This window comes from Puntigrus tetrazona, unplaced genomic scaffold (assembly GCF_018831695.1).
Source record: "Puntigrus tetrazona isolate hp1 unplaced genomic scaffold, ASM1883169v1 S000000283, whole genome shotgun sequence".
Lineage (NCBI taxonomy): Eukaryota > Metazoa > Chordata > Actinopteri > Cypriniformes > Cyprinidae > Puntigrus > Puntigrus tetrazona.
Window position 1 is genome coordinate 805,001 of NW_025047944.1, and position 22,799 is coordinate 827,799.

At 36.3% G+C, this 22,799-nt stretch overlaps 1 protein-coding gene across 3 annotated transcripts in view; it reads right to left on the reverse strand.

The window, feature by feature from the left end:
- Window positions 1-22,799, reverse strand: part of dlg5b.1 (discs, large homolog 5b (Drosophila), tandem duplicate 1) — a 37,002-nt gene that overhangs the window by 9,513 nt on the left and 4,690 nt on the right. Inside the window, exons 2-25 of one of the 3 annotated variants that reach the window (XM_043231155.1) lie at window positions 21,655-21,723; window positions 19,177-19,330; window positions 17,719-17,862; window positions 16,510-16,693; window positions 14,062-14,321; window positions 12,817-13,129; window positions 11,595-11,825; window positions 11,337-11,521; window positions 11,068-11,193; window positions 10,081-10,213; window positions 9,875-10,002; window positions 9,267-9,442; window positions 8,476-8,579; window positions 7,172-7,264; window positions 6,236-7,081; window positions 5,025-5,121; window positions 4,758-4,893; window positions 4,568-4,689; window positions 3,527-3,607; window positions 3,281-3,440; window positions 2,894-2,971; window positions 1,991-2,153; window positions 1,773-1,906; window positions 624-761 (exon numbers count right to left, since the gene is read on the reverse strand). In XM_043231155.1, the coding sequence (XP_043087090.1) occupies window positions 624-761; window positions 1,773-1,906; window positions 1,991-2,153; window positions 2,894-2,971; window positions 3,281-3,440; window positions 3,527-3,607; window positions 4,568-4,689; window positions 4,758-4,893; window positions 5,025-5,121; window positions 6,236-7,081; window positions 7,172-7,264; window positions 8,476-8,579; window positions 9,267-9,442; window positions 9,875-10,002; window positions 10,081-10,213; window positions 11,068-11,193; window positions 11,337-11,521; window positions 11,595-11,825; window positions 12,817-13,129; window positions 14,062-14,321; window positions 16,510-16,693; window positions 17,719-17,862; window positions 19,177-19,330; window positions 21,655-21,723 (4,255 nt within the window). Of the gene's footprint in view, window positions 1-623; window positions 762-1,772; window positions 1,907-1,990; window positions 2,154-2,893; window positions 2,972-3,280; window positions 3,441-3,526; window positions 3,608-4,567; window positions 4,690-4,757; window positions 4,894-5,024; window positions 5,122-6,235; window positions 7,094-7,171; window positions 7,265-8,475; window positions 8,580-9,266; window positions 9,443-9,874; window positions 10,003-10,080; window positions 10,214-11,067; window positions 11,194-11,336; window positions 11,522-11,594; window positions 11,826-12,816; window positions 13,130-14,061; window positions 14,322-16,509; window positions 16,694-17,718; window positions 17,863-19,176; window positions 19,331-21,654; window positions 21,724-22,799 lie in introns of all 3 variants that reach the window. The other 2 variants (XM_043231154.1, XM_043231156.1) reach the window with 2 other exon arrangements.

Sequence of the window (22,799 nt, forward strand, 5' to 3'; positions counted from 1 at the left end):
TTTGCATTCATTTATTTATATATTAATTCAATTTATTGTAATATTTAATATTAATTGAATGTAATGTAATTTAACTTACTTGGGTTTTTGCAGGTGCTGTGAAAGTAAACTTAACTTTTAAGATGAAGTAAAAAAGGAATAAAAGTACCTTTTTGATGTTTACTCTGCATTTTTTGCTTTACATACATCAAATAATTCTTGTTTTATGAAAAGAAAAATCTAAATAAAGTGAGTTTATGATTAAAACAAATAGAAATATCTGTCAGTGGACAAGTAAAATGTAATTAACCCAAATGGAAAAAAATTATTCATTCCTCTATGATAGATACTGGTTATTGTTTTAGTCATAAACTTAGAAAACAATGTTTTCATTTTGCATCTCAAGTAAATGTATCCTGATTTAAGTATGTTTAGACATTTGTATTAGACAACAAAAAAAATTAAGATATGTATGCAACATTTAATGCCATCGCTTTATGAATTTAAGACTTTCTGCTTCGATTTATAGCCTTTTTAATTTGTCGAAGGGTGAATTAGGACTTTTTAAGGCCAGCAGAAACCCTGGAATCAAGCAGAATATTTTCCCCCGTGCATATAAATAAGAAATAATCCAAGCAGTCGACCTGTGAGGGCTGCTGGTGGGCGTGGCCTTCTTGGAGGGCGGGGTCACGGTGCCCTCGTCCTGTTCGCTGAGTGTGTCGATGTTGGAGTCGGGCGTGTCGGGCGTGGAGTGAGAGCTGATGGACGACTCCATCCGGGAGCTGCCAGAAATGAACGCGTCAAGCACACGCTAAACATGGGTGAAACGAATCGATGCATGTAATCGTACTGAACTGTCTGCTATGCCTTACAGAGCGGACAAAATGTTGGACCAATCCTATTAGATTCAATTTGAAAGTGTGTGAAATAAAATGTTCTAAAAGACAGTATTAACGATAGCCAGACATTAACTATAGCCCGTATTTACATAAAGCCTACTACTACTACTACTACTAATATTATTCTGATTATTATTAATATTATGAATAATAATTAATTTTAATGTAAATTCTTTTTTTTTTTAAATAACGATTATTAGTTTCAACTAATTTGCACCACAATAATGAACACAACATTACAAGGATAGGAAAAGATAAGGCTAGTTACTCCTAGATTAAAATGTTTTTACAAAAGGTGTATTATAGAATAATTTAAAGGCCTATAAACATTAACACTGCAGTCATCAAAAATCAATGTCTTGCACTTAGGAGAGGTCAATAATGGGCTGCGATACAACTATTTGAGAATCTGAGGGTGCAAAAATAAAATAAAATAAAAAACAATAAAAATTATATATATATTACATAAAAATAAAATATTTATATATATATATATATATATATATATATATATATATATATATATATATATATATATAAAAACACATTTAAATTGGTCCGAATGAAGTTCTTAATGCACTTTAATATATTTATGGTCAGAAATTTACTAAATATCTTTATGGGACATGATTTTTTCTTAATATCCTAATGATTTTTGGCATAAATAGATCATTTTGACCCATACAATGTATTTTTGACTACTGCTATAAACCCATGCAACTTCAAACCGTTTTTTTGGTCTCACAAGAGAAACAATAAGGGAGAAATACACTGTTTAAAACAGACTGTGACGTAACCAGTGCACCCCTGTATTGAAGACGCCGCTGTATCGCATCGAACCGAAGCGTTCCAGCCCTGCGTCTAAAGCATGTTAGAGTCACGTGTGCGGTGTACCTCGAGCGGGAGTGATTGCCCAGCTGGTACATGTGTGGGTTGTACTGGGCCAGTATGGTGATGGTGTCACACTGCTGCCCGATGATGAGTCTGGCCTGCTGCTCGGTGGCGTTCCTGAGATTAATGCCATTAAACTGCGGAGGGACACAGAGAGACTGATTCGAGCGTGATCCGTTTAACGATAAGCTCTGCATTTCTCCGAGGGTCTTCTGACGCACCTCCAGAAGCTGATCTCCAAACTCCAGGTGGTGCTGCTGAGCGATGCTGCCTCCCGTTACCTTGGAAACAAAGATGCCGCCATTCTCCCCGCCCACTATGGAGATGCCCAGAGGCTCCGCCCCTTTAGGGATAGTGACACACCGCGGCTCTTCGATGTACGGCCTACAACACAAACCACGTCCTTCAAAACAGTCTCAGAAGAACGAATCGGAACCAACACACATGTATTTACTGACATTTTCAGTTATTTACAGAATAACAAAATTCAGGTTCGTCTGTTGTATAATGTATTGAAATATTTCAGGCTCACTAAAGATCACTAAAAATTAAAAAAAAATTGCACAGACTACATGAGGTTAGTTTATATTTATACTCAATTACAATAATCCCTATATAGTTGCTATTTATACACTCATAAGAAACAACTATGTATACAGTGTTGCATTTTTGTATTTCATAACTTGATAACTTGGTTCCTTCTGACAAATTTCTGTTTTGCACATAGAAATGCAATTATTCAGAACTATAAAGTGGCTTTATTATTGGTGGATATTTAGCAAATAATTTATAATGAATCATTTACAATGAAAGTAATCATAATTTAAGTATCTGAGGGATGAATAACAGCATGTCACAAACGCTCTGTAAATAAAATTGTAATTTAATCACATTATATGAATAATTAATTCTGATTATTTTCATTATTATTGATTATCGGTGATCATACATTTAACTGAGTAGATGATGCAGCCCTAAACTACCTTTGGTGGTAAATAACAACAGGTCAGAGTAAAGTGAATAGTGTGCATCTAAAGGAAAGAGACACAGCGTAACAGGAGGGAAAAAAGCAAACAGATCAAAGAAATTCACAGAGTTCTGCTCTCGTTGTACAGTGAACAAACCTCAGAGTCCGCAAAGACGCAAACCATGATCTCTGAGCTCGAGAAAGCTTCAGGCAAGACCTGTTACGCAACGCACATCTGGAGCGGGAAGGAGAACAGAGAGAGAAATGGGGCAGAAGAGCAGACTAGAACGGAGAATAAGGAGTCAAGACCTGAGATAAATAAACTACGAGAGAGAGAAGAGGACGACGAGAGCGGCACGAACTCACATCACATATACTCAGCCTCATGTTATCATAAACACATTTTCAAAACGTGCCGTATTTGATTTCATAGCTTCAGTAAGAGCTTATGAATTTGAGTAAGTTTTGGAAGAATATTATCCCGGTTTTGGACCGTCATGAGGGTGAGTAAATGATGGTAAAATGTTGATATTTCTATTTCTACCTGTCCCTTCTCCTGTCTATTGGCACGGGACTGACTGACAGCCTGGTCTGGGCGGAGATGGAGCCCTGTGATTGGCTGCTGCTGAAGGAGGCGGGGTCCAGAGGAGAGAGGGGCGGAGTTACCAGACTGGGGCTGCTGCAATCCGAGTGAGACAGAGATCCTAAAACACAGTTTGTACAATTATTTGTACATCCATCAGTCACGTAACAGCACAGGAAGCGTGATGTAAATCAGAGAGGTCAGCACCTCTATCCGAGCCGTGAGTGGATCGTGCGTAACGAGGGGTGGAGGGAATCTTGATCCGCTGCTCGAGGTACTGAGACAAACCTATACACACAAACACAAAATCATTATTAGGCACAGGTCGCAGGCTTCAGATTCATCCAATATTACATTTAGTCATTTAGCAGGCGATTTTTTCATTTAGATCTCCAATTAAGAAAGAACACTGCACATTTTAAATAGTATTTGTGACCCATACACATACATTAATTAATTTGATGAATTAATAAAGATTTTATATTACAGTTATGATTAAGTTTTGCCAGTCACTCACAAGAGATTTTATCACAAATTAAATTGAAATTAAAAACAAGGATGCAAACTTATCAAGGTGCAAAAAGAAAAAGTTGCAACCCCACTCACAGGACATCCTTATAATAATAAAAATAATACTACATTATTATTATTATTATTATTATTATTTTACAATGCAGTAGTGTTACTAATGAAAACAGACTATTTATTATTAACAATATATATATTTTTATTTGTTTAATTTGATAAAATAATAATAATAATAATAGTCTAAATAATTTTTATTTACTTAAATTATTAAATACGCACTAATAAAGAATTATTATTGTATTAGTAGTGCATTGTAAAACAGAGTATTTTACATTATAATAATACTAATACTAATAATACTAATACGTTTAGTAAAATATAATAATTTTTTACATTTAATTTCTCTTAATTGCATTATACAAATTAAACCAATAAATTATTATTATGCTATTTCCATTATATTATTCTTTTTATCGTATTCAATTATTCAAATTAAACCAATACAGAAATGTCTACACTAATTATGCTACTGTACTGTAGTATTTAATGTTAATATAAAATAAAATTATATATAATAATCATCGTAATGTAACCAAACAAAATCATGGCCAACTTAGGTTTTTTTTTTTTGCTTTTAAAGTTCCTCTGTTTTTGACAAATGTTAATTAGTGCGTCTCTAAATAACAGTGACAGGAGCATGTGCCGGTGTCGGGGACAGACCTTGTCTGGCGCTGGAGGGCAGAGAGTTGGTGTTGTGCTGAATAGATCCTCGAGAGCCATCAAAGAGCTCACCGGAGCGCTTGTGGTTGAGATCCACACTCCATCGGCCCTGGTGCTGAGGACTAAAGAGAACAGAGAGTCAGCGTCTCGCAGCAGAACAGCCGCAACGCATCAGAGAGCGTGTGTGTACCTGACTTGAGTGTATGTGTGTGCTGGAACTGAAGCAGAGTTGGTGGTTTTGACGCAGTGACTCCAGGCCGTGTAGACTGGGTTCCTCATCACTGCGGTCACAGCGGGGTACGGAGACAGAGTTCTGGGAGCCGTGTCTAGACACACAAATACTGCTTACTAGTAGATAATCATTTTAAAATAGATTTCACTGAATACAGAAGAGCATGAACATCTACTTTTGTGTTCTATTACTTTTCTTTCCCAACTAACATAATGTCAAACTCACGTGCTTGAACGGGTGAGAAGCTGTGACGGTTTGAACGAAAAGGAGAAAACCGAACTAGATCCACAGGTTCAGGAGACTGTTCATCATGAGAGAAGCTCTGCAGCAGAGATCAGATTGAGCGTTACAAATCAGGCTGACTACCAGCAATGCTGCTTCTCAATTCTAGGTACAGTACCAGCTGAGCTGCATTAAAAACACCCTTGAGTACTGCAGCGTTACAGGCGTGTTAAAAGCTTAGTACTGTAGTGTTACAGGTGTGCCTTAGTACTGCCTTAGTACTGTAGTGTTACAGGTATGTTCAAATACTGTAGTGTTACAGGTGTGTTAAAGGCTTAGTACTGTAGTGTTACAGGTGTGTTAAAGGCTTAATACTGTAGTGTTACAGGTGTGTTAAAGTACTGTAGTGTTACAGGTGTGTTAAAGGCTTAATACTGTAGTGTTACAGGTGTGTTAAAGTACTGTAGTGTTACAGGTGTGTTAAAGGCTTAGTACTGTAGTGTTACAGGTGTGTTAAAGTACTGTAGTGTTACAGGTGTGTTAAAGGCTTAGTACTGTAGTGTTACAGGTGTGTTTAAAGTACTGTAGTGTTACAGGTGTGTTAAAGGCTTAGTACTGTAGTGTTACAGGTGTGTTTAAATACTGTAGTGTTACAGGTGTGTTAAAGGCTTAGTGCTGTAGTGTTACAGGTGTGTTTAAGTACTGTAGTGTTACAGGTGTGTTTAAATACTGTAGTGTTACAGGTGTGTTAAAGGCTTAGTGCTGTAGTGTTACAGGTGTGTTTAAATACTGTAGTGTTACAGGTGTGTTTTAGTAAGTGTTACAGGTGTGTTTAAATACTGTAGTGTTACAGGTGTGTTAAAGGCTTAGTACTGTAGTGTTACAGGTGTGTTTAAGTACTGTAGTGTTACAGGTGTGTTAAAGGCTTAGTACTGTAGTGTTACAGGTGTGTTTAAGTACTGTAGTGTTACAGGTGTGTTTAAATACTGTAGTGTTACAGGTGTGTTAAAGGCTTAGTGCTGTAGTGTTACAGGTGTGTTTAAGTACTGTAGTGTTACAGGTGTGTTAAAGGCTTAGTGCTGTAGTGTTACAGGTGTTTAAGGTACATTACTGCAGCGTTACAGGTGTTGTACTGTAGTGTTATAAGTGTGCTAAAGGTGCAGTGCTGCAATGTTATAGTTGTGTTTAAGGTGCAGTACTGTAGCGTGCAGTACCTGTGGATATGGCATCTTAAGCGGCGTGAGGCTTCGGCGCTGGGCAGGGGCAGAGTTAGGTCTTCCTCTCCTCACCTCCAGGTCATCAGATTCCTGTCTGGACACGTCCTCCACAAACGACCCACCGCCGCCAGAGCCCTGTCTCTGAAGCACGTTCCCATTGCGGTCTCGGCTTTCAAAGTCAGGAGTGGGTTTGTCTGTGGGCGTGGTCTGAATGGGCGTGGCTGGGGGTGAGCCGGTGGTGATGGTGGAATCAGAGGCGGAGCTTCCTTGCGGCTTGTGCTTAAACTTGAAGGAGTCGCTGCGTTTGGGCGGCTCGGGTGGGATCTGCGGCGCTGCCTCCGTCCACGAGCTCTGCGGAGAATGTTTGGGCATCTGGGACAGGCTGAGATAGTCCATCTTGGAGGGCGTCTCCGGCCGCTTGAACATGTCTACGTCGAATATCGACTTCCGCTTCTTTGGGGTCTTAAAAATAGAGAGCGGTGGGATGCTATCGACTGGTGTCATTGCGACCGCTACCATTTTGGGCCACGTGCCGGCGCTTTGCTTCTGCGGGACGCACCGTCTCTCTTGATTCATCTCCACGGTGATGCAGTCGCCGGGGGAAATGGGGTGAAAGGTGAGGGGTCGTTTGGAGGTGGGATGTGGGAAGCAGATCTCATGGTACGGTTCTGAGCGGTACAGCGTCCCGCGCTGACCGCGCTCGGTCTCTACGTCACGTGTGGGGCTGTACATGTCTTTATGGGTGGGCTGCTTCCTGCAGGGCCGAAGCTGCTCCGCTGACTTCCCGTCAGAGCTTCGCTCACAGTCACGCTGGCTCTCAGCGATGCTCTGACCTGACAGACTCTGTGGGAAAAACTGGGATACCATAACCGAGTAAGCTGATTGAATTCCTCTCGTAAAAAAAACGGAAGAGGACAATTAATAAGGTTTCACCTTCAGGAGGGAAAGAGAAACCGAGTCTCTGCAGCTCCGCAGGACATTCTCACATTCGCTCACTGATTTATTATCCAGCGAAATTCCATTTATCTGTCGAGAAAAATAAACAGTCGGAAAATAACCACAATGGATAGTTTCAAAATACAGAGTGACATTCATTTACCTCAGAGATCTCATTCTGTACTGACTGTATTTATTCTAATGAGTCAATATACATACAAATCAACCTCTGCTCTATCGACCAATCAGAGCTTCCATTGTAGGAGCACCGCCCATTTTTTTTAGCAGCTTGGGATCTGGATGCATTTTTGTCATACTTGTTCTCCATAGGCATTTCCAAACATTTAGTTCTGACATGAACTCTTAGCTCTTACTCACCCTCGAGTAGTTTCAAACCGGTATCAATTTCTTTGTTCTATATAGCACAAAGAAAGATATTTCGAAGAAAGTTTGTAACCAGGCTGTTTTGGGTTACCATTGACTATAATAGTATTTGTTTCCCACAACGGAAGTTAATGGTGGCCCAAAACTGCCTGGTTTCAAACGTTCTTCAAAATATCTTTGTGTTCAGCAGAACAATGGTTTGAACTTCCCATGAAGCACTGCCATGATAAATAATGGCAACCATAAAAGCAGGCATGTGATCAAAATGACAAAAAGTGCTTTCTCTTGTAGTAATAATAAGGAAAAAAACAATAATATTATTTTTTATAGTCACCGTTATTATGATGAAGGGAAAAAATTATTTTAAAAGTATTTTATTATTTATATATAATTTTTATTTAAATATTAAGTATTATTTATTAAAAATAATACTCTTATTTCTTATTTAAATTCTCTAAATTAATCATATAAATCCAAAACATTACGACTGCAATGCTTTCGCATTGTAAAATAAAAAATCTTGGCAGAAAACTGCTGGGAGACATTAAAGTTGTTTTTGCAAACCAATTTAATAATTAAATTTCAACTTTGGGAAGACGGTTGGAAAAATTAAATATGTTTGTTTCAATAAGGTGAAAATTAAAATGCAGTCGTTTTTTCTCCGATTTATACAATTGAAGTGGGTCATACTTTAGGTTTAAAAAAAAACAAACTAAAAGATAAATAAATACAGAAAAAGAAAAATTACATTCCTGATAAAACTAGTCATAATAAATTATTTGTTTATAGCTTATACAGCTAAATAAAGCTTGCGTAAAAAAGTAAGAGTGTAGGGATTTAATTGATTACATCATTTTCTACTATCTGCCAATCAGAGGCTCCTGGAAAACTGGTGAGATGCACACGAGTGGACTCACATTGAGAAGCCGATCGCCGGGACACACGGACCCGTCTCTGGCCGCCGGACTGCCTGGAGAAACAGACGACACGAACACGCCGCTCTCCAACCCCACGCCACAATCTGAAGAGTAGCAGTACATCATTTTATCAATAAAAAATACATATATGATAAACATTCTATACATTTTTCTGACAAAGTCACACTAAAATATCATTTAAATGCCACCCCCAAATATACGTGAAAATATAAATATATAAATATAAATATACAAATATAAATAAATATATATATATATATATATATATATATATATATATATATATATATATATATATATATACACACACACATATATATATATATATATATATATATATATATATATATATATATATATATATATATATATATATTATATCCAAACGTATGGAAAAAAATAGAATTGTTATAACTCATGAACAAAAACATTTTGTAATACAATTTCCATGGTAATGCAATGATTTTAAAAAGCCTTTCAGCTGACATATACTTTACTGATTTCTAAAGCAAAAAAAATAATTTAGGGTGCACACTTGTCATAAATTAATCTATTACAGATGTAAAAAACATATATATTACATTTAAATCCTCATCTAATCATGACAAACTATATATTGCTGTGAAGTAAAAGATAGCTAAAGAGTTTTCTACATACATTAGAAGCGGGACAGTCCGATAAAGTATGTTTTATAGACAGAGAGAGAGACTGCAGAGACGAAGAGAGCTGATTTGCTGGATGTCCTGAAAAGCAAAGCCCCACGCTCTGACCTTTATGTCCCGCCAGTGTCAGATGGACAGAAGTGACCATGCGTCCTCCGAGAGACTTCCTCCTGCGCACCACCATGTTGATGACTCCGCCCCCGCTGAACACCGCCTTAATGACCTGCTTCCTGTCCTTATTGGCCAGATCCACGTCATTTATCTTCAACAACCAATCATTCACTCTGCCGTGAGAGTAAACGCTGGTTAGAATCAGGCACGCATCTCGTCAGTGAAGCCACTTCCGATCAGTAGTAAATTATACAAAACAATTACATCATTTATTATAGGATTAGAGTACTACTTATGACAAGAACTCATATAACGTCAGCGTTCTGTGTTTATTAGTCACGCTGGATCAATGAAAGAAGTTAAATCTGTTCATGGAGCTATCAGCTATAGACCAGTCATAAGGGTTTATTAATCGAAATCGAGAAAAAAACGAAAGCTGAATACATAACGGAGAATATCTGGATGAAAATCTGGAATCTGAGGGTGCAAAAAAATCTAAATATTGAGAAAAATGGCCTTTAAAGATGTGCAATGCACATTACTAATCATACACAACGTTTTAATATATTTACGGTAGAAAATGTACAATCAAACACGAGTCCTACCTTAACCTGCCCTCCGCAATACTTCCTTTGTCCACCTTGCTCACGAATATCCCATAATCCCCGGGAAGATACGGGTCGCTCACGCCCTCGGCGATATCAAAACCCAGCGCGCTCAAATCCACGTCGTCCTGTACGTCAGATCAGAGACGGTGAGGTGCTGAACCGCTGTGGAGGTTCGTGGCGGCTGTGAAGACTCGACTACGTACCGTGCTCCTCTCGAACTCCACCGTCTCCGTCTCCCACTCCAGAGAGTCCGTGTCGATGGCCGAGTCGTGGGAATTGTGGGCCATCAGTTGACGGAAACGCGCCTCCTTCTCCAGCTGCTCCTCCATGCACTCCCTGAACACACACGTTTGTCATCACTCACATCAAAAAAAAGAATCAGATTCATTTGGTTGGGAATCAAACTACCTTCATAGCACTTGTTAAGTTTCGTTTGCCATGGTGCTGTAGTTAGAGTTAAAGGGCGCTTGATTTACCTGATTTGCCAAATATATTAAAAACGAAACCAATAAAAAAAAAAACATCAGTTAAAAAAATAAAAAATCAGGCATTTGATCAAAACAAAAGAAAAATTAAGTAAAGTGAAGTTTATCCCCACAATGAATGCGACACAATAATAACAATAATAATTATTATTGTTTTAAATTAATGCACATAAATAATCAAAAATTTATTTTATTACATATATATATATATATATATATTTTTTTTTTTTACTATTATTACTAAATATTACTAAAAAGTACTATATTACAAAAAATGACAGTATTTAATAATAATAAAATATTAATAAATAACAACATTTAAACCAAATTCATTTAAACCAACACAAATTAAAAGCAGTGATAAATAGCAGTATTTAAGTTTATATTTATTTAATTTATTTATATTGTATATAACTAAATAACTATTAATACTGTACAAATTTAATGTGCAAATATATATAAAATATATATAATATATATATATATATAAAATAATATATAATATATATAAAAAAGAATATTTATATTTTTACAATATTTCTATATACATATATATTAGTTATTTAGATAAAATTTGTAATATTTATATATTTAATAAGCATAATATTATTGTAATAATTTATAATATTATATTTTAGTTTTTATGTATTTTGAATGTATTAATGAATGCAGTCGTTGATGTGTGTGTGTTTCTCTGAGACTCACTTGAGCTCCTTCAGCTCTCTCACGGCGTCGTTCTTCTGTTTGCGCAGGTCGTCCAGGTTTCTCAGAGCGTCTGCGAGATCGCTCACGGCCCGGTCCCTCTCGCGACGCAGGTTATCACACAACGTCCTGTCGCACAAATGCCGCAAATATACATATATTGTCACAGGCCCCGTGCGCCGGAGCTAAAATCGTCTCGGAATGAATGCATAAGCAAGATCATTCAAAAAGTGACCCTTCGAGCATTAGTTCCGACGCTCATCGTTGCTCACCGTATGCTCTCTCTCTCCGCTACGATCTTGTCTCTCTCCTGGAAGGCCCAGTCTCTGCGGCACTTGGCCACTTCTGCCTCCTGCACAGCCTCCTGGAGCTCCTCCGAAACGGCCTCGCACTGCTTCCTCAGGACCTCCAGCTCCTTGCTGACCCGCTCCATGTCCAGCGTCGTGCTGTCCTGCTTCTGCAGGGACACAGACGCCGTTAAATAAGCCCCGGACGAGTGTATATACAGCCAGCACTGCACGTCGGTGTACCTGTCTGGCCTGGTAATACTCTCTCAGGAGCTGGTCTCGCTGGATGATGGCCTCCGTTCTCTCTTTACGGGCCACGTCTCGCTCCTCTCGCACCATCTCGATGTCCTTGCAGGCCTGGCTCAGCTCCTTCTGCGTCTCGGCCTTGTCCTGCACCTCGTGACAGTATTTCTCCAGGAGCTCGGTCTTCTCTCGGATCGCCCGGTCCCGGTCCAACAGAGCCGAGTTCAGCTCCTGCACAGGACCAGGTTATTTGAGATCGGGTGTTCACCTCATAAACATAAACATGAGCTTTAGCAGCAGTGATTACTGACAAGGAGATTAAATTGTTTAAATCAAATTAGTTTTATTTAATTAGTAATTAATTATTTAGATTAATACTGACATATTTTTTGATTGCTCAATAAAATTATATATATATATATATATATATATATATATATATATATATATATATATATATATATATATATATATATACATATATACACATATACATATATACACATATATATATACATATATATACACATATATATATACATATATATACACATATATATACACATATATATATACACACACACACATATATATATATATATATATATATATATATATATATATATATACACACACACACACACAAATATAAAATTTTAATATTTAGATAATTTAATTAATATCTTATATATAAATATTAATTAAATATTGTGTATATACAATATTATTTTATATTTATGTATGTTGCCTAACTTAAAAGTTAATTTATTTTAAATATTACATATTATATAAATGATCAATTATGAATAATATAGAGATTTCATTATATTTTCTAAAATTACTTAACAGTATTTAATATTAAAATATTTAATTGAACAACTTAAAGAACTAAAACACATCCAAATGTATTATAAAATGTTATAATAATAATATAATTGCATAAGAATATGATATTTTATATTATTTTTATTAATTTGAAAATGTCTTAATTTATCCAATATTGAAATAAATATAAATAACGATTTAGTTTAACATTTGAAAAAAAAAAAATTAATTAATGACTTCTAAACACTTCTTTTGAGTCTTTTTGAATCACATGGATCAAAGTGGAATCACAAGGAGACGGTGTTTGCTGCCTCTGCTCCACAAACAATTACAAGAAAGCGATCCCCTTCACAAACACGCTTGATATCGACCGCGGTCTTCAGTATCTTTGTTTGACCTGTCTGAGAGCTTCGATCTCCTCGCCGGCGACTCTCCTCTCGCTAGACGTGTTCTTGAGCTTGGCTTCGGCCGCCTCCAGTCCCGTCTGGAGTTTATCCACCTCTTTGATGACCTGATCTCTCTCGCTCATGATCAGCCTGTACTCGTTTAACACCGAGTCTCTGTCCTCCTTCAGTTTCTCGGCGTCTTTGACCGCCTTCAGCTGCAGCGTCTTGTAGCGCGTGTTCTCCATCTGCAGCCGGTCGGTTTCTCTCTGCAGCTCCTCGTTCTGAGCAGACATCTTATTCAGCTCCTGCTGGAGGCCGTCGAACCTGAAAGAGACCGAGATGTCATCCCAAAGAAAAGATTTATTCTCACACGAATGCAAAAATCCTGCACGATGTTAGGCACCTGAATGCAGCTACGTTATTCATTCTAAATGTTGCAGAACGTCAATGAGGAGATTTGTCATAACCAAGCCGCAGAACGCATATTTATTGCATTTTCTTTAGGGACACCGATCACCGTTGCACTCGTGTCTCGTTTAGAAAGCCATAGAAAATTAAGTGCAAGTTCAACTTGTAAAAAAAACCTCTCTTTACTATGCCTCATGTTTTTAAATGAAAAACGAACTCTGCGATTAAAAACTTTATTATATGCAGTTTATACAATTTCTTTTTTAACATTATACACCTTTTTCCACAAAGATCGTTATTATATTGTTTTGAAGAAACATGCATCAGTATATTTTTTCCTTGAAGCGCCCTCTCGTGGCCTCAGGAGAGAAGCCAACATGTTTTTTTTTACTGAATATATTCTTTAAAGGTAACTTTTTTTCTTAATGAAATTATACCTTTTAAATTTAATTATTAATTATTTAAATTGAAATAAAAATGCATATGTATGCGTGTGTGAGTATATATATATATATATATATATATATATATATATATATATATATATATATATATATATATATAAATACATATACATTTTATATATAAAAAAAATAAAAATATATATATATATTATATATAAAAAATTATTTATATATATATATATATATATATATATATATATATATATATATATATATATATATATATATATATGTATGTGTGTGTATATATATATATTAAAAAACTAGAATTTGACATATATGTGCTTTGAATAAAATTAGAAAAATGGCACTAAAAAAGTAAAAAGAAAATGTCTCTGTAAATCTATCTATATTAATTCAATATGCAGCCTTTTAAGACCAAACCTCCTGACGGAGCCGCCGTACTGCTGCTGGAAGATCAGCGCCGAGTCTCTCTGCTTCAGAAGAACCTCCTGCTGTTTCTGCAGGCGCCGGTTCTCCTCCTCCATCTGCTCCAGCCGGCTCAGATCGGCGTTGTGGCTCGCCGTTTTCTCGCTGTAGCGCTTCCTCAGAGCGTCGTACTCTTTCTTCATCCCCTCCAGCTTGTTTAAGGCCGTGTCGTAAAGTTTATTCAGCAGTTCGGAGGAGCCGTTCTCCCTCATGACCTGCAGAGAGAAATCAAACTAATCAAAAACATTAAAACTAAATCGCAGAGTTGAGTGGATTTGGACGAAGAGAAAGCGTCGTGGCTCCAGCGGACGGCGCACCTGAGTCACAGAGATCAAATGAGTCCAAAAACCAGAATAATCAAACGAAACCTACACAGTATTTATCTGTAACACAGATTAGCGAGAAGAGATTTTGAAGAACTCATTTAAAAAAAAAAAAACTAACAAAAACTCTTTAATAAAATATCAAGAACATAGCATTTATAAACGCAAAAATAACACTCAATAGTTTTTTATATCAGCTTTTATTTATACTATTATTTATTTTTACAATTTCTTTTATTTGTAGCTATTTCCATTAAATAAACGTTAGCGCTTTAACGAGCAAAATGTATTAGATGCATTTAAATATCAGATAATATTTATATAATTTACCTAAAACCCAAATAATTAATAGTTAACTAACATGCCGTTAGCTTTAAATTAGTTCTTGCGTTATTATACATTTTTAATTATTGTTTAGATATTAATTTTAAAAATCGTAAAAAATTTTAATTAATTTTAATTTTGAAATATTACTTTTTTTAATCTTAGTTTTTGTTTAAGCTCCGGTTCATTTCTTTATTTCCATTTTTAAGTACTTTAGTGATTCAACTCTATTTAAACTTATCAGTAAACTCTTCATTTGTTTCATATCAGCTTTGTCGATTAGCAAAAATGTTTTCGTTAAGCACTATTAAGAACACTGCTGATATTTTGAATTAGCATTTAGCTTTTCAGTTTTCCTTGACATTTTTTGTCATTTTACGTACCATACAGCTGCCACCCCCCAACCCGGATACTACCGTTTAGGTTTTTATTGATTCTTTTCACTTTTATTTTCTCTTCTCACTGTGTGAGCTGCTGCGTGTTCATAAGCGCACAGACCTCGTCTCTTCTTTCGTGTTTCTCAGCATTATTAATAGACAAAGTGCTTTTCCTGCTCCGAACAGACAGAAATACAGAGCAGTCGTCTCTTGACCTGAACTCACTGACAGCTGAGAGACGTGCAGACGGAGAGAGAGAACGAGAAATAAACGTGTAGTGACAGTACTAGGCTGAACAGAGCGTCTGGTTTTGTGCTTACTAACTTCAACCTTACAGCAACCTTCACGCAACCCTCTGAACACAGATCAGACATGAACACTATATTAAAAAAGCATATCAGCACAGCCCCATCTCAACCTCTGAGTCAGCACAAACTAAATATTTATATAGTATTGTAGTATTTATTTATCAACTATAATATTTATTATTGATTTATTTATTATTATTATTATTATTTAATATTTAAATATATTTTATTTTGGGAAGTTGCCAAGGAAATATTTCTAAATGTTTTTTTAAATAAATAGAATGATTTTTTTACTCTGTAGCAAATACTGCATGTTAGTTATCAGATGAATATGATATTTACTGTACTACGTTAGTCAGCAGGGCTGGACAATATATGTGAAATATTAACAAGATATGCACTGGTGATATTTTCATGCTTCGCTGCGCTTTTTATTTGGGCATGAGCATTTCTAAAAAGAGCAGCGGACTAATTCTGCGACGCTTTCTTTGTACTGTACGACAGTCATAAGAGAAAACTATTTAAAAGCAAACATTTGCATGATTTGAATTAGTTCAAACTATTCAATGCAACTGAATGCGTCCAAAAAGAGACATATTTAACCAAAAAAGAACACGCAAAAGTCACTGCGTGCCATTTTTCACAACATATAAATGCATGCAAATATATTCATATTTAAATTCAATTTAGATGAATAGAAAAGCGGATCAAAACAAAAGCTAGAGAAGAATGCATTTTGGTTTTCAGCTTTTATGACAACTTTAATGAAAGATTTTGATCAACATCAACTTTTTCTAGTTATTACAATTTAGTTATATCGATGCAAAAAAAAAAAAAAAAAAAAAACGTTTGAAAATAATTAGATAAATAAAATAAATAAATATTTTTTATAAATATTTAAGAAAACAATGACTACTTATTTTAATGTATTTTTATAACACTGAATTGAACAAAACAATAACTAAATAACTCGAGTGATTATTTTTAAAATGCACAACATGCGCAAGGGACAAGGAGTCAAACCCAATGTAATAAAAGCCTTAGGTTTGATGGAGAGAGCCGAGCGTGTACCTGCTGCTGCTGCAGGCGCATGTCCGCCACCTCGCGCTGGTCGCTGTCATGAGCGCGCCGCAGCTCGTCGCAGGTCTGCTGCAGCTGAGAGTGCTGCTGTAAGAGCTGAGAGTAGTTCTGTTTCACCGCCTCCATCTCGTCCCGCAGCTGCGTCTGTTCACCGACCGCACGCCCGTGAAGAGTGCTGAGAGACGGGGAGAGAGGGCTCGTGAGTGTCTGCTATCTGAAGGAAGTAGAAGTCAAATTAATGTTAACTGACTGATTTGACTAATATTAATGGGCGCATTTAATGGTTGACTAATTTGGATTTTTCTAAGGATGTCAATACCTTACATTTACATTTAGTCATTTAGCAGACGCTTTTATCCAAAGCGACGTACAAATGAGGAAGGCCTTACAGAGCGGGGTGGCTGATGCTCAGTATAACAATTTCAGTAACTGTTTTGCTGTTTTTTCTATTTTTATTTATGTTTTACACAAAGTTTTGCATTTCAAATTAAATTTGTTTTATTACAGTTAGCTACCAAGGCAACATTTAATTATATATTTTTTCATTAAAAATAAATAATAATAATAATAATATATATATATATATATATATATATATATATATATATATATATATATATATATATATATATATATATCACAACCACACAGACATATAAACATATTTCAGCAACTGAGTACACATTATATGTATTTATACATTTTATTTAATGCTGCCAAATGATTAATTATAATTAATCGCATCCAAAATAAATACTAAATTTTGTTACCATAATGTATGTGAACTGTGTATATTTCTTGTGTATATAGAAATAAATACTCATACAGTACGTGCATATATATAGAGAGAGAGAGATATAGAGAGATATACATAGAGAGCGAGATAGAATAGGTATATTTCTATAATTTATATTTATGAATATATAAATATATATATTTAGTATATAATATTACATAGGTTTTCGTTTTGATCACGATTAATCATTTGACAGCACTAATTTATTATGAAAAATATTTTAAAACTAATATTTAATAATAATTTTTTCTTAATAATTTATACAAAATTATGTTGTTTAAATGTTTTATTTATATTGATTTAAGTTTTAGCCTATTCTGCAACTCCATTATTATTTTTCCAAACTAAAGCAACTAATCTGAATCCAATGCACCAGGTCATATTTTAATAATAAAAGCGCTCACTGGTAGTAATCAGCGTCTCTCACGGCCTCCTCACATCTCTTCAGGGTTTTGGTGTGCTGGTTCTGAAGAGACTGCAGGTCCGACATGGCCTTCATACACTGAAGCTTTAGACGCTCATAATCATGACCCGGCTTCACACTCGGCCTACACACACACACACACACACACACACACACACACACAGAGAGATACATACAAACGTCACACACTGGCCAAAGTCATCTGGTTATCATTCAGCATTCGCCACATACAGGTCTGAATTCTTTCATTGTAAAGTTTCATGGAGATAAATGCACACACACACACACACACACACACACACACACACACACAAAAGAGTGCGTTTTTTGGCTCTATCAACATTTAGGTGAAGAGATAGAAAAACAGAGGAAAAAAAAGCCTCATGTATGAAATAGTAATGAAAGTAAACATCTTTTATTCATACAGTTAAAGCACTCTGTTCAATCTCACGCTCAGATAAGAAGAGATGGGCTGTCTAGGAGGTTACAGCGCTTGAAAGACACCTCAGAAATCTCAGCTCAGTAAGAAAACCCCTGTTCAATCTCTTCTAGAGTCACTTCAGCTACTCTTACAGCACAGCCTTCATTTAGTGTCGTTCTATACCTTTAAAGCATTTGTTTAAAACATTTTGATTTAGCTTTATAATTTCACAATTTTAGTAATTGTTTTGCGTTTTTCTATTCTATTTTTATTTATTTTTATTTTACACAAAGTTTTGTATTTCAACCTAAACTACCAAGGCAACGTTTAATTATAATTTGTTTTATTTAAATGTATATGTATGTATGTATATATAATATATATTATATGTATATATTTGTATATATATATATATATATATATATGTATGTATATATATACACACACACACACACACACTTATATATTATGTATATAATTTTTAAAATTACTTTATTTTTGCTAACATTATACTTTAAGATTAACTTGTTACATGTTAAATTGACTTATTATAACAACAATAAATTATGCATAATTACATGCATTTAACACTAAGCCCTAATCCTAACCCTATAGTAAGTACATGTAGTTAATTAATATTTATTATTAATTTCTTATTTATTATTAATTTTAAATATTTTTATGTATTAATAATACACTTCAACGTATAATTACACTGAAACAAAGACACCTTGAAACAAAGTGAAACCTTATTTTTCATTTTAGTTTTAGTAACATCAGCACTTGAACCTAAACTGACCAAAGGTTTTTATTCAATATTATTTTATTTTTTTCCCGATTAATAAAAACATTTTTGTGATGGTTTTAGTTAACAGCAGGGTTAGCAACAAAAAAAAACATTAAATAAAAGAAAAGCGTCACGTTTTTTCTTCCTCTATAGCGCTGGATCACAACAGAAGTCACCATTCAAACAAACTAAACAGCCTTGTGTTCTTTCTCTTCTTTCCAGGACTGTACCTGCAGTCGTCGAAGGTGGTGCCGGGCGAGGAGAGAGCCAGGCGTTTGCGCAGGTCGTCTCGCTCACGGGTCACCTGTCTGAGCTGGAAGACCACCGTCTCCAGTTTCTCGCTCATCACGTGTTTATCCAGATGAGCAGGAGGAGGAGAGGACGCTGGGAAAGACAGAAACATTGCACACTATGGACGTACGTCAGGGACAGCAGGCCAGACGCGTCGGGTTCATAAACTTTTGCTTTCGGTTTTAGATTCGGCTCTGCCGTTCGTACAGATGTTATGAATAAACAATGATTTTATCTGGGCCACTGACGACCAGTCCCACATCCTTCACTGCACAAAACAACAGAGCCGCCCGCCTGTCTCGTTTTAGACGGCTAATGGACAGAAGCGTCTCTCAGCTGGCGTCTGTGTTTTTCCCAGAAGGACGTCGGGGATCAAACGCAACCGCTGGGTTTGTGAAAGACGAGTCTAGCGCTCAACAACGATGCATTTAAGCGCTCGAGAATACAGTAAAATTGTGAAAAAGTATTGCAATTTAAAGTAACCGTTTTCTGTATGAATGCGTGTTAAACCGTAATTTATTTCTGTGAAACGCAGCTGGATTTTCGGCCTCATTGCTCCAGTCTTCAGTGGCACATGATGCTAATATGCTGATTTGCTGCTTAAGACACATTTCTGGTGATCATCGATTTTGCAGAACTCTACGACGGATAAAACATTCAAAAGAAGAGCATTTTGTAACATTATAAATGTCTTTGTGACTTTTTGACACAATTGTTGAGCACAAAGTTGACCACACTGGTGTCAACGGATAATTTTACTTTAGAAAATAATATAAAAGTCCTTCCATGATTTATCTTTAAGCCACTCCAGAATCCAAGGCTATGAAAGAAAATTTTGCCAATTTTTAATAAACATTTTGCAAATTGATTTAAAATATATTTACAATTGTTATAAAAACTAAAAATACTTCTATACATATTTATAATATCTTTGTCGATAAATGAGAGAAGGACAAAAGAACTACATTTTTGCATACTGTGACATTTTCATGACATCATCTCATTACGCAATGCCACAAAACAATTAAAATTATCATGTATATAAATATTAGAGCTTTAGAAAAAAGTGAGATGCAATATGATGCTTCTGTAAGATAAAATTACCAAAATACACACACTTACACACACACACACACTCACTCACTCACTCACTCACTCACACATATTCACTCACTCACACATATACACACTCACACATATACACACACTCACTCTCTCACTCACACATATATACACACACTCACTTACTCACTCACTCATACACACACTCACTCACACACTCACTCACACACTCACACACTCACTCACACACTCACACACTCACTCACACATATACACACACTCACTCACTCACTCACTCACTCACCACACACACTCACCACACATATACACACACTCCTCACACACACACTCACTCACTCACTCACACACTCACTCACTCACTCACACCACTCACACATATACACACACTCACTCACACACTCACTCACACACACTCACACACTCACTCACACACTCACTCACACACTCACTCACTCACACATATACACACACTCACACACTCACTCACTCACTCACTCACACATATACACACACTCACTCACACATATTCACTCACTCACTCACACACTCACTCACACATATACACTCACTCACACATATACACACACTCACTCACTCACACACACTCACTCACTCACACACTCACACATATTCACTCACTCACTCACTCACACATATACACACACTCACTCACTCACTCACACATATACACACACTCACTCACACACTCACTCACTCACACACATATACACACTCACTCACTCACACACTCACTCACTCACTCACACACACTCACTCACACACACACCACACACACACACTCACTCACACACACACACACACACTCCTCACTCACTCACTCACTCACATATACACACACTCACTCACACACACTCACACTCACTCACACACACACACACACACTCACACACTCACTCACTCACTCACACACTCACTCACACATATACACACACTCACTCACACATATTCACTCCACCTCACACACCACACACATATACACTCACTCACTCACACATATACACTCACTCACACATATACACTCACTCACACTCACTCACACACTCACTCACACACACACTCACACACATTCACTCACTCACTCACTCACACATATTCATTCACTCACTCACTCACTCACTCACACATATACACACACTCACTCACACATATTCACTCACTCACTCACACATATTCACTCACTCACTCACACATATTCACTCACTCACTCACATATTCACTCACTCACTCACACATATTCACTCACTCACTCACACACACTCACACATTTTCACTCACTCACTCACTCACACACACACACACACACACTCACTCACCGACGCTGCTGAGAGAACTGCTGCTCTCCGAGTCTGACGGCATGGCAGACAGAACGCTGCACGTGGAACCTGAAACAAACAAACATCAGCGTTAACTCCAGCAGAGTCAGAGAGTGTATGTGATCCGTCTCGATCCGCGTGCATCACTGCACACTGAACACGAACACAGGCCTGATCCTCTGAACACAGAGACGCGCGAATCAGGTTTCAGCGCGCTGGAAGCACGTTAACAAAGAAGCGGCCTGGAAACGGCAGACTCCCCGGGCAGGGAACTCACTGCACCAGACACACCTGTGAGAGCGGGCGGACATCTCTGCTTCACAGCGCTCCCTCCGGCTCTGTCGGAGTAACTCGAGCTGGTAATTGGGCTTGAATGGCGACTGGGTTTCTCTCTCAGGACAGCTCTGTTTATTCGCCCGTCTTTCTTTCATTTCGCTCCGGAGAAGCCCACATGCTTCTTTTAGTCATTGTTGAAATTATTTTGAAATGCAGTTCATCGCCAAATGTATTAAAAGATGCTCAACGAGATTGCATTTATCTGATTCAAAACTTCAGTAAAACAGTGATATTGTGAAACATTGCTGCAATTCAAAACAAAAGCGGTTTTATATGTGAATATACAGTAAAATGTCATTTATTTCTGTGAATTTTAGGCATCGGTGTCACATGGTCCTTCAGGAGTCACCTTCAGATTCGACGTTTAAGTATTATTAATAATGGCACTTAATAATACTGTATTTTTTTGTATTTTTCATCATTCTTTTCATGAATAGGTTTTAAAGCATTTATATAACATCCATTTTTGTACATTTGCACATAATCTACTGTCATATACATATTTTACTATATTATTGTTATTTGATGCATATTTTTGCTGTAAGTATTTATTCTGAATTTTTACATTTGAATACATTTCCTCTTTTCTCTTTTGCAGTCTTGGACATTTCACTACAAGATGTATTTGTACAAACTGTATGTGACAAATAAAACCTTGAATCTTGAAATAGAGCACGCTTTACAATCACTTTCCATTAAATGCATATTTGCTGAACAAAGCATTCATTTCTATTATAAAGACACACCTCAAACAATTGAAAAGTACTATGTTGTGTCTTCTGCACTTTAATAAGTATTAAATCTTTAAT